General features: G+C 54.5%; 1 protein-coding gene across 1 annotated transcript in view; it reads right to left on the bottom strand.

Annotated features, from left to right (window-relative positions):
- ABCC1 (ATP binding cassette subfamily C member 1 (ABCC1 blood group)) overlaps positions 1 to 17,520 on the bottom strand; it is a 131,602-nt gene that overhangs the window by 33,175 nt on the left and 80,907 nt on the right. Inside the window, exons 16-20 of the mRNA XM_027771057.1 lie at positions 16,921 to 16,996; positions 14,320 to 14,446; positions 10,452 to 10,628; positions 8,338 to 8,505; positions 5,367 to 5,550 (exon numbers count right to left, since the gene is read on the bottom strand). Of these exons, the coding sequence (XP_027626858.1) occupies positions 5,367 to 5,550; positions 8,338 to 8,505; positions 10,452 to 10,628; positions 14,320 to 14,446; positions 16,921 to 16,996 (732 nt within the window). The remainder of the gene's footprint in view (positions 1 to 5,366; positions 5,551 to 8,337; positions 8,506 to 10,451; positions 10,629 to 14,319; positions 14,447 to 16,920; positions 16,997 to 17,520) is intronic.

The raw sequence follows: 17,520 nt of genomic DNA, 5'->3' as shown, positions 1-17,520 counted from the left end.
CCCAAAGTCCCAGTTGTGTGTAAACAGGGAAAGAACTGGAAAAAAACAACGCAGATCAACGCTCCACCATCATGTCCATTTTCACACCAGCAGGGGGAAAGGAGGAACTGCAGCGGGCAGGCGGGCGTCACAGCTGGGGTGGCACAGGCCTTGAGTCCAGCCCATGGGCTTCGTTCCTCAAGGACAGACACTGTCCAAGGAAGGGGCCAAGGACTCATGGGACCTTACATGGAGCCGGACCCTGCACACGGCTGAGGAAGGAGAAGAGAAGGTGACCCAGCTACAGGCCCAGGGCTGGGCTCTCACAGGCCCCTCTGCCGCCGGGTGGAGTGCTATGACGTCCTCATTCGTTCAGTGCTTGTCTCCCCTCAGACTGTGAGCTCTCGGGGGCACGGGTCGGGGCCTTATCTACCACTCTATTCTCAGCACCGTGCAGGCCAGGCTGCACGTGCAGAGACAGGGCATGTGCACGACTCGGGGGGTGGGGGCACCACCGCACATGTGGTCACAGACCCGGTGGCTCCGCGGCACATGGCAGGCACCCGTACACACCTGATGACAGGTAGAGGGACGGGCAGGCAACCAGCCAAGTGGACAAGCAGAGCTGACCTCCCCATACCAAAAGGGGCACGCCGTGGGCCACGCTGGAGCCCCCACACAGCCCATACCCCAAAGCCAGATTCTAAACCAGCCCTGAGCACTTTAAGTTTCGTCTGGGCCAGCCAGTGGCGTGGAGGTTATGATGTCTGGATACCACATGGTCAACTGTGAGTTCAAGTCCCAGACCCTGCAGCTTAAAAACCACACTGGGCATGTGTGTATGTGTGGAAGAGAAAGTACTCTGGCATGGCCGTCTCCCCTGGGGGGTGTTTACTCACATTCACTCTCTCTCTCTTTATCTCTGTCTCTCTCTAGTGAATGCAAACCCTACAGCAAATTAAAAACAAACATGTAAGTTTCTCCTCACCTGGGGCATTTGTGCAGCTGTGTTAACAGCTCAAACACGCTGACCTCCCAGTTTCTTATACAGGGCATGCCCTGAACGACCAAGGTGTAGCCGATTCCCCTCTGCACCTGACACCCTCACTGAGCGCCCACTGTGTGGGAGGCACGGTTCTGAGACCTAGGGATATAGAGGCAGCCGAAAAGCCCTCAGGAGAGAGCCAAGGAGCAAGTCAGGAGAGCCACAGCCTGGTGTCGGGAGGTAGTTAGGGCTGCAACGAAGAACAAAGCAGGGTAAGGCGGAATGAAGGGTGGGGTGAGGAGGATGTCATAAAATAAGAAGAACACTCTTTTTATTTATTTTTTTTAAAGCAAATGCGCCGCACCTGGAATTTCTCCAGTTCTCTCAAGTCCCAGAGAGGAGGCCCTGATGCTACTGAGCCAAGTGGCATCCGCATCCTTCAACTATACAGTGAGAGCCACTGTTTATTTCGCCAGCCCTGCCTTTACTCAAGAAGGTTCTGGAGTTCTGCTTGGGCTCAGGCCAGCAGGCAAGTCCCTCGAGGAAAGAATTCAACTCCCTGCTTTACAGTCAACGCCTTGTTTTTGACCAAAAACGGAATTAACCAGCTGCATCAGCCAGCCTCACTCTCCAGCCTGGGCTTGGCAAGTTCTTCATCCTCAAAAGAGGAAGAAATACGGACGCTGAGGACAGGGAGGAATGCCATTGGTACGACGGCCTCGCTGGCAGCGGACCAGGGTCTGGGACGGACTTTGTACGTGGGGAGGCGCTGTGAGCCAACGTTAAGGGAAGGCAGGAGAGGAGCAGCGAGGAGGGGAGAGGGGAAGCTTGCACAATATGGCCTCCATCTTGTCAAGGACAAGGCCCAGAAAAGATGCCAGATGCTAGCAGCTGCCCTCAGGGTGGAGGAACAGTAAAGGGTGCTCTTTCTCCTGGTTTCTTCTGTGTTCTGCAAATGTCCGCCAGGGGCACACTTCTACTGGACAGTCACTACAAAGATTCAGTGAAACACTCAAAAAGAAAAACAACAGGTTTTATTGCTGGCCACGACACTGGTGGAGTAAGGGCCCTCCTCCGAAAATGACAAAGAAGTCGAAGCAGACCGGGGCTTCTCACCCTCGGCACCGCAGAGATCCTGGGCCCCATGACTCTGTCCTGGGGGCTTCGGGGGCAAGGTGGGGTATCTGAAGCATTGTGGGATATGCCAGTAGCACCCTAACCCCGAGTTTCCAAAGGGCTGGCCCCAAAGCACAGTGGTTAAGACTTGCACTGGCAGCCCGATCCCACGTGGCTGAGCATGGTTTGAATCCCAGCCTCAGTGGCTTAGAAAACCGGCTGGACACGTGTGCACCCCAAATCCTGCCAGAACGGAAATGAGACTGTGGCGCGACTACGCCCCATTAGTGAGCCCTTTTTCTCCTCTCTTTCTGGCAATTAAAATAAAAGTCTCAAGCCGGCTCCGGGGCCTGGAGGTTAAAGCAGCTGGATCCCATGTGGCTGACTGTGCGGCTCCGGGCCCAGACCTGGCAGCTGGATTCACAAACTGGACACGTGCACCGGCCTGCCCAAGATCCCGAAAGGAGGGAGAGGCAGAGAGCTACCACATGACCAGTCCCCAAGGGGCGTGCTTTCCCTTCTCCCTCTTGCTCTCCCTGGGGCCTGCACACACCGTGTGACACACACAAGAAGTCCCCAAACATTGGCAAATGTCTCCAGGGGATGGAGAACAACACTGTTCCTGGTGAAAATGTCTGCTTTGGGCTTCAGGTTTCTCAAAAAGAAACTGCAGCCATAACAATGTTTTCTATCTTCCAGTGATGAAGGTTAAAGAGCCAATCTGTAAATCGTTTTGCCATTCCCCTCGTTATTCAAAACAGAACAGATTTCCTAGAAATCAGTAAAATAAATGCCCTCCCGGGGTGGGAGTCGGATTGCCCCATCTTGAGCCTCATTCCTGTTCATTTCCTCCCCTGCCCCATCACGAGGAGAGAAAATCCTTCTAAATCAAACACTCCTGAATCTTCGCCCTGGGTGTTCTAAAAAAAGAACTCATTAATTCAACAAGGAAAAAAAAAAAGTTTTCCTTTAGAAGGAGCCAAAAATGAGGCTCAGATAGGCCCAAGGTCACTGGCAACTGGAGGTGACTGAAGTGGACGACATGGACCTAGCGGCCAGATGCCAGGCAGGCCCCCTGGGGGTGAGGGTGGCGTGACTGGATCTAAATCCACTGGGAGTGGGGGGCTTCTCTGGGGTGGCTGAACTGGAGGAAGAGCCCAGGGAGGTGGATGGAGCTTTCATTACCAAGTTAAGTGCTGAGTGCACAAAAACAATACAGGAATCGTAGCATTTCATCTTTAAAAACTGCCTTGATCTGCTGGTGGCAGTGAGGGAGGGAGGGAAACCCCTGTCTGAGGCCAGGAGCTGAAGGATAGGCCCTGCTCACTCGGCTGGAAATCTCAATCTGAAGACCCCACAGGGGCCTGGGCCAGAGCCTGGCTGCACACACCCATGATCCTAGCTAACAGGGAGGCTGGGACAGGAGGGTCAGCCGCTGGAGACCCCGTCACGGACACCTGTCCCTGTGTCCCTTTCCCTCTCGCTCTCCCTCTCTCTCTCATTAATGAAAAAGGAGAGGGGAACAGCAGAAAAACGAATGCTCTCTGAGGCTGAACCACACGGGAGGTTTCTGGGTTTGTGTCAATGTCTCCCCAAAATTCACGCGTTGGCATCCTAAGCCCCAGCACCTTACATGGTGACCTTATTTGGAAACAGGGTCACCAGGGATGTAATGAGTTAATAAGATGAGATCCCACTGGTGTGGGTGGGCCCTGAATTCGACCTGACAGGGGTCCCCGTACAGAGGGGAGGTGTGGGCACACGGGTGCTCACAGAGAGCACTGTGAGGAGGTGGAGGTGGGGTGCTGTGGACCACCCAATGCTGGAGTGGCCGGGGACAGCCACGGCCTTGGGAGGGGCCCGCCCTGCCAGCTCCTCACCAGACTCCGGCCCCGGAACGCTGAGGCTAGCATCTTGTCTGAGCTACCAGTTCCTGCCTCAGCAGCCCCAGGACATGGCACAAGCTCTCACCATAGTAGGAGCTAAGTCTCCGGCATTGCCAACGTAAGCCCACAGTAAATCGCTCTCCTGAGGACATCCCAAAGGCCCGGGCAAAGTGCCCCCAGGCTACCATGCTGCACAGCCCCAGAGGATGTCACCCACACTACCGTGGGGTCGATGAAGCCCACAGGGTCATGCCAGGCGGCAGCCCTGCAGCCCTGGAAGAAGTCTACCTGAGACCCATCTGGGGACCCAGCACTAATGAACGCTCCCCAGCGGCCCTGGGGTCTGTAATACCCTTGGGAGTCTGAGATCAAGACAGGACACAAGGCCTCTCTCGTCACTCCTGCTAGCCAAAGCTAGGCCCCCAGACCAAGGGTGCGGTCCTCTGGGGCCTGGCCACAGCCCCTGACAGCCCTTTCCCTCCTGTACCGCGCGGGTCAAGGCTCCTGGAAGGCGGGTGAACAGAGGAGAATGAGATGCCTGTGTGACCGAGGAGCCCAGGCAGCCTGCGTGGGGACGCCCAGGGCAGCCTGCGGGGGCTGCACGCTGACACCTGACTGTAAAGCAACTGTGCGAACACGAGACATCTGCCGACCTCAGTTGCTTCAAGAAACGTCAGAGGGAGGTCCTGGTCCAGAGATGTGCAGGGACTCAAAGGGCACATCTGAGGCCATCCCACTGTCAACAGTCCAGTCTGGGAGGGCAGGCCAGGTAAGGCAGCCAGGCAGAGGGCAGGACTACTGTGACCTGGGCACAACACTCTTCCCAGGACAGCAGAGACCAGCAACTGCAGCTGGACCCTTAGGAAGGGCCGGGTGCCATGCAGGAGGCTCCATGTGACGAGCCCACCACGCCTACACCGAGGGCCAGGAGGCTGCTGCCACTGCCACACGGCCTTCTCGGATGGGAAGCAGGCTCTGGGGCTCACGGGTTTTGTGGTGGGTAAAAGCCAGAGCTGGGATTCAATCGTGTCAACTGCAAGGCTGCCAAGCTCAGCCCCTGTGCTTCCCCTGCCCCCACACCCGTCCTGAGTGACACCGTGTCAGTCAGCTGCTCTCCACCTCTGGGGACCATGACAGTCTGCATTTGTGCCCTAGGAGCTCGGCAGGCCTGAGCTCCGGCACATGAAGGTGCTGGCATGTGTGCTGAGTGCGGATGAACTGCATCTGGGGCTCCCCTGGTCGTGAGGCCCTGGAACCACCCCACCTTGGTGCACGCCTGCATCTCCCAGGCAGCTCGGGGAGCCTGGCCCAGCGCCCGCTCTGCTGCCCTGATGAGCCTCTGACCAGGGTGCCACTGGGAACCCCGAAGAGGCAGCTGGTCCCCGGGCGCCAGCCCTTACCGTCGTCCTCCGGGGCCTGCTCCTGCTCGGTGCTGGCGTAGGTGCGCAGGAACTCAGCGAAGGCCCCGTCCCGGGCCAGCAGCTCCTGGTAGGAGCCCATCTCGGAGATCTTGCCGCCGCTCATGACGACGATGACGTCCACCTGCGGCAGGTAGCTGATGCTATGAGTGACCAGGATCCGGGTCTGCGGGCAGAGGGGGCACACAGCTGTGTCAGCGTGCAGGATGGCGTGGCTGACGCGACACAGCGACAGCTGAAGGCAGCAATCACAGAACCCCTGCACCCGGAAGGCGGAACTCGGGTAGGACGGGGGACATGCATCTGTGATGACAGCACACGGCGTCTGCCCTCCACACGCTCATCCCACATGCCCGTGCCAAGTGCCTACCACGCACCAGCCAGGCGAGGACCTGGGGAGGTGGCGGGAGCAAAGCAGACGAAGACCCCTGCCCCGGACTCCAGGACTGGGGAGTGGTGGACACGGGAGTCAGAGTGCTGGGTGGTGAACACGGAGCAGAAATGAGGGGCAGATACCTCGAGTGCGGGGAGCTAGCAATTCTTTCTAAGTTTATTTACTCATTTCCTCTATTAGTTAGAAAAAGAGAGAGAGAGAGATGGGGGGCAGGACACCCCAACAGGGTTCTCACACCACAATCCACCCCTAGCTTTAGTCAGTCCCAGACCACGGGCAAATGCCCGGCGTGGTCAGGGAGGGCTCCAGCTGCAAACCCAGAACCTCCCACGTGGGTTGGACTCCCAGAGCAGGTCACCGCTGTGGTGCCTTCCAGCCCCCGGGTGTGTAATCCTGACAAGGGGGATGGGGAAGGTGTTTGTAAACAAGAACCTGAGGGATGAGTGTAAATAAATAAAAGACTTGCTCCTGCAAACAATTTACATGCAATGGCCTATTTGTTTTTACAGTAACTTGCCTACTTTGCTCCCCAAAATCGTTATGAAAATTGTATGTATATACGTTTTATTAAAGGATCTGAACATTTGGGGGGGCATTTATCCAACTAGTAACAGAGGTCAGTAACTTCTTCTGGGGGACAGATTTTTGCTACAGGGCACATGCGCTGGTTGGAGAGACAGAGATAGAGAGACAGAAAGCAAGAAATCATTCCCCAGGGGGATGGCCATACCACGACCCCTGGGAACACATGCTCCCGAGCCCAGCCTGAGTTTTAAGACACCAGATTTGGGACTCAAACTGTGGTGGATTGCATGAGAGTCTAGTGATGTAACCATTACACCATCTGTGGGCCCGAGGCCAGTAACTTGTTTCTTAAAGGGCCAGATGGCACATATTTTCAGCGTTAGGGACCTTACGGTCGCTGGGGCAACAACTCTGCTCCACTGCTGTAGCACAGAGCAGCCACAGGGATACCTAAAGCACAGGCTGGCACCGCCCCGGGACAGCTTAGCCCATGGGCACTGACACCTGAATTTAACACGATTACTATGTGTCACAAAATCCTCTTTAGATCTTTCCAACCATTTAAAAAAGTAAACATCATTCTTAGCTGATAGTCAAACAGAACGAGCAGCAGGCCAGACCTGTGGCATCGCCCTTTCTAGAGAAAAGAATGGGGGAGGGGGAGGACAGGGAGGCACGATTTTATTTACCCAAAGTACTCGAGACTAGAAGCGTATCAGGTTTTGGATTTGTTTTCTCAGACTTTAGAATACCTACATATGTAAGATGAGGTACCTCGGGGATGAGGTCCAATCCTAAACATGGAATTCACCATGTTTCGCATACACTTATTTTTTTAAAAAGATTTATTTATTTACTTTTATTTTATTTTGACCAGAGAGAGAGACAGAGAAAGAGAGAGGGGGCAAGTGAGGAAGCAAGTCCAGGACTTGATCCGCAGTCCACTATGTGGGAGTCCAGTGCCTTAACCACTACACTGCCTGCTGGCCCTGTTTCACATACACGTCATACATGTGGCCTGGCGGGAAGGACTACAATAGTTTTATACTGCGTTATTTTGACTGTAACCCGTCACGTGCCGTCGGGTGTGGGATCTCCCATGTGTGGCATCCAGCCAGTGCTCGTATGGTTTCCAATCTTAGGGTATGAGGGATGTGTAACACATGCTCCCAGATGCTCGGACTCCTTCTGTCACCGTGTGCATGTGTTACTCTGGAAACATTTAAACGTGTTCCCACTATTTAAAAATGACAAGACTGGCCCTACAGCGGAGCAGTTAGGTGCCACACACAGACTGGACATGGCAGACCCCGACCCTGACAGCCTCACACAGTGCCCGGCATCCTGACAGCATGGAAAAGTGGAAGAAAAAGGACCTTGTTGTAGTACGACCAGGCCCCGTCGGGGGTGCTTTTGTCCTCCCCTCATGTTCACACACACCTTCTGGCATAAAAATTAAAGTTGATGTTTTATCACATTTTAGCAGTAAGCATGGGAAAGTTTATGCAATATTACGTACGACAAAATAACCCTACTAAAGACACATAGCAAAAGACCTAAAAACATCATAAACCTCTAAGTGATAGGATGATGCCAAGGTGCTTTTGCTTTTCCTGAATCTTCTATATTTCCCCCATGGGCATGCATTCCTTTTATAATCAGAAAAGGAAAAAACAGAGAGAGAACCAGTGTAGCGCACCCTCTGCCCCCACTGATCACTTAGAAGGAGACGGCACAGGAGCCACTTCCCCTCGTGCTTCCCCCAGGTTGCCCTGGACTGAATGGAGAACGGGGCCTCCTTTGGCCGAGGGAAGGCAATGATTTCGAGTGAGTCTGAGGACTTACCCTATAAAGACAAGCAAGACGCCGGCTTGGGACGGTGGCCAAGGAAAGCATGAAGAGTGCGTTCCTGAAGCCCAATTAAAAAAGAAAAAAAAAAAGAGGCCTGGGAAGCGAAGGATTCCTAAAGGGGACACATTCGGAATTACCCACAGATGAGTCGGCTGGAAGCCACGCCCTGCCGCACAGAAGTACCTTGTTCTTCAGCATCCCCTTGGGGCCAACCACGTTTTCGAATATGTGTTTTCCTACGTGGGCGTCCACCGCCGAGAGAGGGTCGTCGAAGAGGTAAATGTCCGAGTTGCAGTACACGGCCCGGGCCAGGCTCACGCGCTGCTTCTGGCCCCCAGACAGGTTCACGCCCTGGGGAGACACAGCAGAGCATGGGTTTCCCAGGACACCTGGGCTGCCAAAACACATCCGTGAGGGTAACCTGTTCACGGTGTGGCAGGCCCAGGCTAGAGGACCTACAGAGTCACACCTGCTGCCTCCTGTTTTAGTGGGAGGTCAAAGGCATGAGATTACACCTGTGTGACCACAGGTTCAAGTCTCGGGCCCACCATAACTAGGAATGTGACCATGGCATGAGGTTCAGCCCCATCTGTAAAATGGGAAAAGACAAAACCCAAGCTCCTGTGAGTTGCCAGGCAGAGCACCTGGCACACAGTTGGTACCCAGCCAAGAGTGGTTGGTGCCACCGAATAATACTGGCAAAGGGAAGGCTCCTGATCTTGCAGGTTATGAAGGCTCCAGTAGATGTGGTGATGATCTTACTGCTGTGCAGCTGTTACTGCTAATGGCTAAATTTGGGGCCAGCTCACTCCAGATCTATCACTCACTGGTGAAGCCACATACGGTCGAGGCAGGCCCTGCCCTGGCCCCTTTGCGGAGAGATGCCCACCCTGCGCCCTCCCTCACATGCAGCGAGTGAGGTCCTGGGGTCCAGGCTCCTTCTGATGGTCCCTCTGGCCATGGCTTATTGGCCAGGGGTAGATGATGGACACGAGCTAAGCCAATCACATTCCCTCCCTTCAGATTTTGGTACCGGGACCCAGACAGGGCAGTGACGAGTCTTCAAGTACAAAAACCAAACACTAGCAAAGGACAAAGCTGATGTCCGAGAAGGAGAGAGAAAGCCCGCACAGGGCCAGGCCGCCTGCCCAGACCTTCCCCGTCACCCCACCCCAGATTCCAGCCCTCAGATGCCCCAGGATGTACCCGCATCCTTAGACTCTTCTCGTCTGCTTATGCTAGCTCACGCTTCTATACACACCGGAAGACCCCCATAAATAATTTGTGTGTTCTTCCCAAGGAGCCTCAGATTCCCTTCATTTAAATTATCTGCCAAGTAAGAATGCTGGCAGGGCTACCGGCTTGTAACCACCAACAGGACCAGGCCAGTTCTCTGTACTCCTGGTCTTTCAAAGGTGGACTCCGCTGTGAGATCTGCTTGCACACACCAGACAACCACCAGGGGGCGCTAGAGCAGGGTGGCCCGGAAATGGAAGGGCAAGGGGCCCGGGGCCAAGCCCAGGGAAAGCAGCTGCCAGGACCTAGAGGCAGAGCTGCTGAGGAACAGCGAGAAGGCGGGGCGCTGGGACACAAGCAGGTGGGGCTGGAGTGGCTGGAGGCACAGAGAATGGCCTTCCTTAGAGGTGACAAGACAGCGGGTAAGGGCAAGGACACAAGACTAGGGCTCTACGCCTCTGTGACTCTATGGCCTCAGCCAAGTCACTTAGCCTCTCTGCGCCTAAATGAGGACAATAAACCTCACCTCACGGCCTTGCTGTGAAAGCAAAATACGTCCTTGGCACACAGAAAATGTTCAATAAAGAAGAGCTATTGTATTATTTCTATTATCACCACCATTTTGTCAGGGACTGTGGACGCCTGAATCACTAACACCCCTCCCCTGTAACATGCCCTTTGTCACATGCCTTTGCAGTCCCTGTCCCCTGCCTTTGGGCTTGGCCGAGCGACTTTCTTTGTGGGTAGAAGGGCAGTGTGTTTTAGAGGTAGCCCTTGCTCTCTTTCTGCTCACGAGTACCTGCTGTCACCATGTCACCTGTGCCAGCTGCTGACCTTTCAGCCCAGACCTGAGCAAGAAGCCAAACCCTCAGCCTGGAGCCACACTCTGCTGACCTACAGCAGGGAGTGGATCCTCCTGGCTGAGCCCCACCACAGCCCACCAATCACAGCTGACTCACAGACTCACCAGCAGGAAAGAGAATTTACGGGGAAAGCCACGGACTCTGGTGTTTTGTGCGGCAGTTGACCGAGCCAGGGGCTGACGTTGCAGCTGTACTGACCTTCTCACCGATCTCCGTCCGGTCCCCACTGGGCAGCATTTCCAGGTCTGGGAGGAGGGCGCAGGCCTCGATCACAGCCTTGTAATACCGCTCCTGCAGCTGGCGTCCAAAAAGGATGTTTTCTCGGAGAGAATCGTTCTGGATCCAGGCCTGTTGGGGGACATAGGCCACCGAGCCCTAGGCGGCAAAGAGAGAGGGTGAGACGGACAGGTGGACTGCCAGGAGAGTCCTACGTCACACACCCACTGCTTCCACAAGAGGGAAGTGAGGCACCAAGACCCAGGGATGCCAGAGCTGGGATGAGAGCCCACACTAATGCCAGGGCTTAGGGATCGAACCCTCACCAATGAGCTAGCGATGCGCCTGGTATCACGGGCGCCCCCAGCAGCGTCTGCACCTCTGAGCCTCCCAAGAGGAGATGTCCTTGATGTGACCAAAAACTCATCTGATTACAGCCGTGACGATGTTAGCAAAGACAAATACGTGAGGCCTTTCCAAAGCCTGACCTGTCGTAACGCCAGGAAGGGCCATCTGGAGGGCATTCCCTGGATGGAACTGAAGCAGGGCCCCTTCAGCAAAGCAGCCCATTTCCAGCCCCGATTTTCTATTTCCATATAATGTAAGGGGTCAGGAGCGGCGCAGAAGGGCCAGGTATGGACATTAGCTTGGTGCATTTAGTAACAAAAATGCTCAGATGGTTCAGTTATTTTGTGTGTTTCTGTGTCTGTTTGTGTGGGGTGGTTTTTTTTTTGGACAATGGCAGAAAGGTGAGGAGTAAGTTTCCCAAAGAACAGGGAACAGGGGCCAGATGTGGTGTGGAAGTAACACAATGAGACCGCACGGGAAAATCGTGGGTCTGCACCACAGGGTCCCCCCGGACACGCCAGGAGCACATGTGTGTGCCATGACTCGGGCCCACTGAGGCTCAGGAGTGGATCGCAGTACGAGGGTCCTGCTGGGGTCCTCTCTCCTGACAGCGTGCATGATGACTGAGTGACTAAGACCAGGAAGAGCATCTGAGTCACAGGGAACAGCACAGCAAAGATCCAGGGAGGGAAGAGAGGTAAGTGGCACATTCAGGGAACCGAAAGGCCAGTGTGACCGGACATGTGGACGTGCAGGGGGAGCGAGGCAGGAAATGGCCGCAAAGCACAGGGGCTGGCTCACACCAGGCCAGTTGGTCACGCTTTACCAGTGACAATGGTAGCCACTGAAGGTTCTTCAGGAAGGGGATTCTAGAAGGACAAGGCTGGTGGGTAGGAGGAAGGGGAATGACCCAAGTGCCCTGACTCTTAACCTATAATTGCAGGTAAATAACTAAACTACCGGGACCAGCAGCTGACATAATGGCTGTCGCTGGACTTCCATGAAGCTGACTGTGGTTCGAGTCCCGGACCTGGTGGCTTAAACTCACGCCGGGCACATGTGCGTGCATGCGCAAGATCTCGAGAGGAGAATGGGAGAAGGGATTGTGGCATGGCCATCCCCGCCCCCGGAGGGGTGATTTCTCGCTTTCTAGCTCTCTGTCTCTCTGGTGAGCACATGCGCCTTATAACAAAAACCTCTCAAATAAATACATAAATAAATAAACTACCAACACTAATATTCTAACTCGGAAGAGGCGAAAAATCTCACAAAGTCTCACCAAAGAACCCACAGATAATGAATACACTCACACATGAGCCACACTGACTAAAATACTAGGGGGGGTCAATATTTTAAGCACACTTCTAGCCCTCCCTTACCAGTGTAAAACAACGGGTCACAAATAATTACCCTGCCCCAAATGCTGACAGTGCTGGGACTGTGGAAACCCAGGAAAAAGAAAACCACTCGGCATGGATCCCACTTGATTTTTTTTTTTTTTCCATTAACCTAGTTCGCACTGCCCTTCATCTTACTTTACAGCATGTTAACAAAGTAACAAAAGGGCATTCCTTAAAACAACGACAGGACATTGATTAAAAAAGCAGCTGAACTCGTGGGGACCGAACAACCAAAATGCACACTTTTTAAAAAAGCATCATGTAATCAACAAAAAAGGATTTTGCTCCGAAATGAAACCATGGCATAAACTAGCATTCCCCAAAGTGACAGCAGATCTGGGGAGGTGAACAGGCAACACAGCGAAGCGGGCACACACGCCCAGGGCCCCTAGGCTAATCCAAGTTCCGTAGGCGGCTTCTCCCTGCAGGACTTCTCAGAGCCTCGGTGTTCTTAACGCTGACTGCAGATGTCCGAGAGGAAGCTGGGGGACGCAGCATGTGTGTCGCACCTGGGCCTTTAGTCCACTAAACATCTCCCCAGATGAGCTGTTCCAGGCCACACAGGGGACGCTGGAGTCCACACAACTTCCAGGTGAGTCTCCCCACCCCAGGTAAGGCCTTCACTGGGGACAAACTGACCGCCAGACGAGACTTGGCTTTCCACTCCTGAGGGACTCATCTGTCCAAGAAAGCAGCCTCAGGGAATTTCAACTGAGTTTGAAGTACGCTGTGTATCTAATAGCGATGAAAGTGGTGTCTTCTTCTTGTCCCATATGGACAATTCAACGAGCACTAAGAATTTAAATTGGCTCTTAAAAAATTGAAAAGCTCGAGGACCAGCAGGTGGCGTGGTGGTTAAGGCGCTGGATACTCTCACATGGCCGACTGTGGTTCAAATATCGGACCTGGTGGCTTGCTTTCTCACTTTCCCTCTCTCTGTGTATCTCTCTCTGCTCAAATTAAAATAAATGAATGAATAAATAAAATTAAATAAATAATTATTTTTAAAAATATAAAAAGCTCTATGAAAATATCGCAACCACATAGGTCACAATTTTTAAGTTTGGATGTATTTACGAGAAAGATGTACAGAGATCCATAAAGAGAGAACAAGCCAGCAGAACTCACACCAGAGACCACGGGGCCACAGAAAGGGCAGGCACGCGAGACGGAGGGCCTCCGGCCCAGGGGTGGGAGTACTCATGCACCTACCACGCATGTGCTGAGCTCAGTGTTGGGGTACAATGGGGAGCAAAGGGGGCCAGCAGGTGGCACAGTGTTCAAGGTGCTAGAACTCCCACATGGCTGACTATGGTTCGAGTCCTGGACCTGACAGCTTGCTTTCTCACTCTTTCTCTCTCTCTTTCTCTGTGTGTGTCTTTCTCTGGTGAAACTCATGTGAAAGAATGAATAAATAAAATTAAATAAATAATTATTTTTAAAAATATAAAAAGCTCTATGAAAATATCGCAACCACATAGGTCACAATTTTTAAGTTTGGATGTATTTACGAGAAAGATGTACAGAGATCCATAAAGAGAGAACAAGCCAGCAGAACTCACACCAGAGACCACGGGGCCACAGAAAGGGCAGGCACGCGAGACGGAGGGCCTCCGGCCCAGGGGTGGGAGTACTCATGCACCTACCACGCATGTGCTGAGCTCAGTGTTGGGGTACAATGGGGAGCAAAGGGGGCCAGCAGGTGGCACAGTGTTCAAGGTGCTAGAACTCCCACATGGCTGACTATGGTTCGAGTCCTGGACCTGACAGCTTGCTTTCTCACTCTTTCTCTCTCTCTTTCTCTGTGTGTGTCTTTCTCTGGTGAAACTCATGTGAAAAAATAATAAATAAATAAATAAATCTTTAAAGGGGGGGAAAAATCAGAGAGAAAAGGAAGCCCAACCCCTGCCATCCAGGGAAGGCCTGAGAACAGGAATAAGAGACCGAGGGCCCGTGGAGGAGGGAGAGGGGAGAGGCCCGTGGCTCTCACTTCACAGAGAGGGACAGCAACAAAGACACAGCATCGTTCTCGGCCCTCCTCTCAGCCCGGCGGTGTCCGCCCACCCGCCTCCCCCAGTTACCTGCCCTTGTCCTTGTCCTACCTTGACAGCCACGTGCCCCTCCAGCTTGTCCATCTCTGCCAACAGGGCTGAGAGCAGAGATGACTTTCCGCAGCCCACCTGGCCCACCACGGCCATCAGGGCCCCTTCGGGAATGGAGAAGGTGATGCTGAAACGACAAAGCCAGCCTGCCTCAGCCAGCGCTCGCCTGGACCAGGCATGCGGGCTGCAGCCCCCCCACCCGAGCCGGCTTTCCCCGAGGGGGGCAGACACAGAAGGCAGGGCTGCCACAGCACCAAGGACCCGAAAACCCTTCGCCTTTTATACCGAGTCTACTGAACTGTCTCAGAGGACCGTCACGGGTGAGGCAGGTGACAGGAGCCAGGATGCAAATATACCACAGCTTATGTCCCCCAAAAAAGCTATGTCTTGAAATCGGGGAGTGACAGTATTAGGAGGAAACGTAATTCCTTCACTGTGTCCAAGGCGGGGTCTCTGAGCATGATGAGGTGATCGGGCGGCACCTCCGACCTCCTCCAGGTAGGTTACAAGGAGAAGGAAGGAGAGCAGCACAGAGACACGTGGGTGGCCCACAGTCACGCTCTCACGCTCATGACAGCCGCTCGACTCTGTAAGACCCCCACCATGGGCCTACGAACCGTGAACCAAATAAACCTCTGTTTTCATGAATTCCCCAGTCTCGGGTACTTCCTGCTGTCAGCCAAAAATGGACTAGAACCAAAGGCGCCTTAGGGAATGGAGGTGGAAAGGGAGGGCTGAATGGAGGTCATGGTGTAATGTCCCAAACGACAGGACACTTCAGAACAACCTCTGAAGGAAGAGTGGGCATGTCCGAGACACCAAAACCGCGAACAGCAGACACAGAGGCCCTGGGAAGGAAGAGTGTGACCAGGGACGGAACGAGTGCTGAAGAGGTGAGCAGGTGGCAGTCAGGCCTAAGAGGACCACAGGGGACACTGGGCTAAGAGAGCCATGTTTGGCCAGCTCCAAGTCACAGTGAGAGTGTGCAGGGGAGAGTGGAGCGAGTGAGTCCGAGGATCAGGAAGTCGTCCCCGCTGAACTCCTCCTCCCCCAAGTAGCAGCAGGCAAAATCAAAGAAGCTCTGTAAGCCCCTGCTTGTTCCACCAGCGAGACCGGCCGTCACCAGACATGGGACAACCTCATGCCACCTCGCCGACAGCCCAGGCAGAGCTGGGAATGCCCGGGCTGAGGGCGAGGGCAGCCACCAGGGCTGTCAGGTCACTCAAGTTGCCCACACTTTGCGCCTGCTGTGACTGCAACGTGTCAGTGCAAGCGCGGAAGGGCTGCGTCGTCCCTGGTCGCCCAGCCCTCGTGAAGTGAGAATCACCATGGTAACACTGCTGGGAGGGGCATGGACTGTGGGGTCAGAGGGGGCAGGAAGCCCCTGAGGCAGCATCTGCCACAATGCAGGTGAGATGGGGTATCTCTGCAGGCTGAGGAGAGGGAAGGGGCAAATGTTAAAATGTTCTGGGGTTCGAGGTGCAGGGTGACAGGACAGAGGCAGGTCACAAACAGATGAGCTGCGGGGCAGGACGAGAGGGGTCGCCATCACCGAAGCAGACCGGGCTAGACACAGGAAGAACTCCTGGATGTGCAACGCCAGCGTGAGTTTTCAGTGGAGACTTCCTCTGCTGGGCTGTCAGAGAAGTCATGACACGATTTTACATAGAAAAACAGAGATAAGTATGTCATGCCTTTCTGATGACCCAACAGATTCTCCTGGACAGGTTGTCCCCCACCGATAGAACACAGAAGCCGCTTGGCTACTTGTCAGGGTGACAGCTGAGCAGTTACCTGGCTTCCAAAAAGGACCTTCGGCCCTGTGTTTCAGGGACTCCTTATGGAAGCCTCGAAGAACCGTGGAGTGAAACCTCCAGCCAGGAGTAAGTTCAAGGCACTGAGAAGTTGCCCAGGAACAAGGCTGAGCACCTAGACACCATGTGCTCCAGAGAGACAGGGAGGCAGTGGGTGCGGCATCAGGTGGGGAAGTGGTGACACGGGGCAGCAGGCAGCGGGGGCCTCAGAGGGGACGGGAAACACAAGTGGATAGAACACCTGTTGGCCAACTCAGGCCTGCTGTGGGCAGCCCTCGTGCAGACTCAGACCAGTCAGTGTAAGACCCTCCAGGCAGAGGATTGGCTCAGGAGGACATGAGAGCCTACCTGAGATCAATAGAGGCCAGCAGGCCCCCTGACCAGGTAGGAAGTGCACCTGGAGCTGTGGGGAGCCACAGCCATCGCAAGGGAGATACTCGAGAGAGTTCAGATGGCACCGAGTCCCTGGATCACACCACAGCTGAAGGTGGACCTTCTGACTCTGTGAGCCAAAAATTCCCCTTGGTCACCTAAGCCTACCTGTGCAAGGTTTCTGTCACTGATGACCAGAGAGGACTCTCTGTGCTACAGGCACCTTTCGATCTGCTCCTCAAGGAAGTCCCAATAGGCATGAGTGGGCTTATTTTCCAAGTGGGTAAACAGGCTCAGAGCATCAAAGTGACGTGTTCAAGATCACAAAGCTGGACCGTGGTTGGCATTCGAATCCCAGCTTGACCTGGGCCCTGTGGCTCTGTGCACAACACCTCGTGTCCACGCCCTGGCTTACCCGTGCAGTGTGGGGGGGTCTCCTCTGGCCCACGTGAACGTGGCATTCGTCACGGTGATGCTGTTTGTCCCCCCACCTGAAAAGCACCAGAGACACTACGTCAGGCTAGGATGGGGGCTGGGACCAGCATGAGCAGAACGCACTTTCCTCTTTCCTCTCTCGTGGTCAACGGTTCAACACCAGATGCTGGTCACTGATGATGCCACCCGGTATCCGGTGACATAAGCAACGTTTCTGAAAGAACCCCAACCCACAGTTTTGGAGTGGCCCCACAGTCAGAAAGCAGAAGAAAGCCACAAGAGGGTTTGGCCATGAGAGACAGGAGGTTGCGCCATCTGGACACCCATCTTGGGATGCAGCCCCCCCGCCCCACACAGCCCTGCTCGGGGCAGCTCTGGCCAGGCGGGCTAAGCAGCAGCCCAGGTCCATGGGGAAGAAGCAGCGCCTGCTCTCGTGCAGTCTCCTCTCCACCAGGTTAGCCCTCATCACGCCCTGGTGTTCTCCCTGATGTTTTAAGTGGGCCCTTGGCCCCCCAACTCCGCACCCAGGGCGGCCTCCAATGGCTCTCCTCGCATCCTCTCTCCCCCCCCCCCCCCCCCC

Source organism: Tupaia chinensis, unplaced genomic scaffold (genome assembly GCF_000334495.1).
Source record: "Tupaia chinensis unplaced genomic scaffold, TupChi_1.0 Scaffold000182_1, whole genome shotgun sequence".
Taxonomy (NCBI): Eukaryota; Metazoa; Chordata; class Mammalia; order Scandentia; family Tupaiidae; genus Tupaia; species Tupaia belangeri.
Note: the sequence above shows the minus strand (reverse complement) of the source record. Positions and strands in the feature narration are given on the sequence as shown.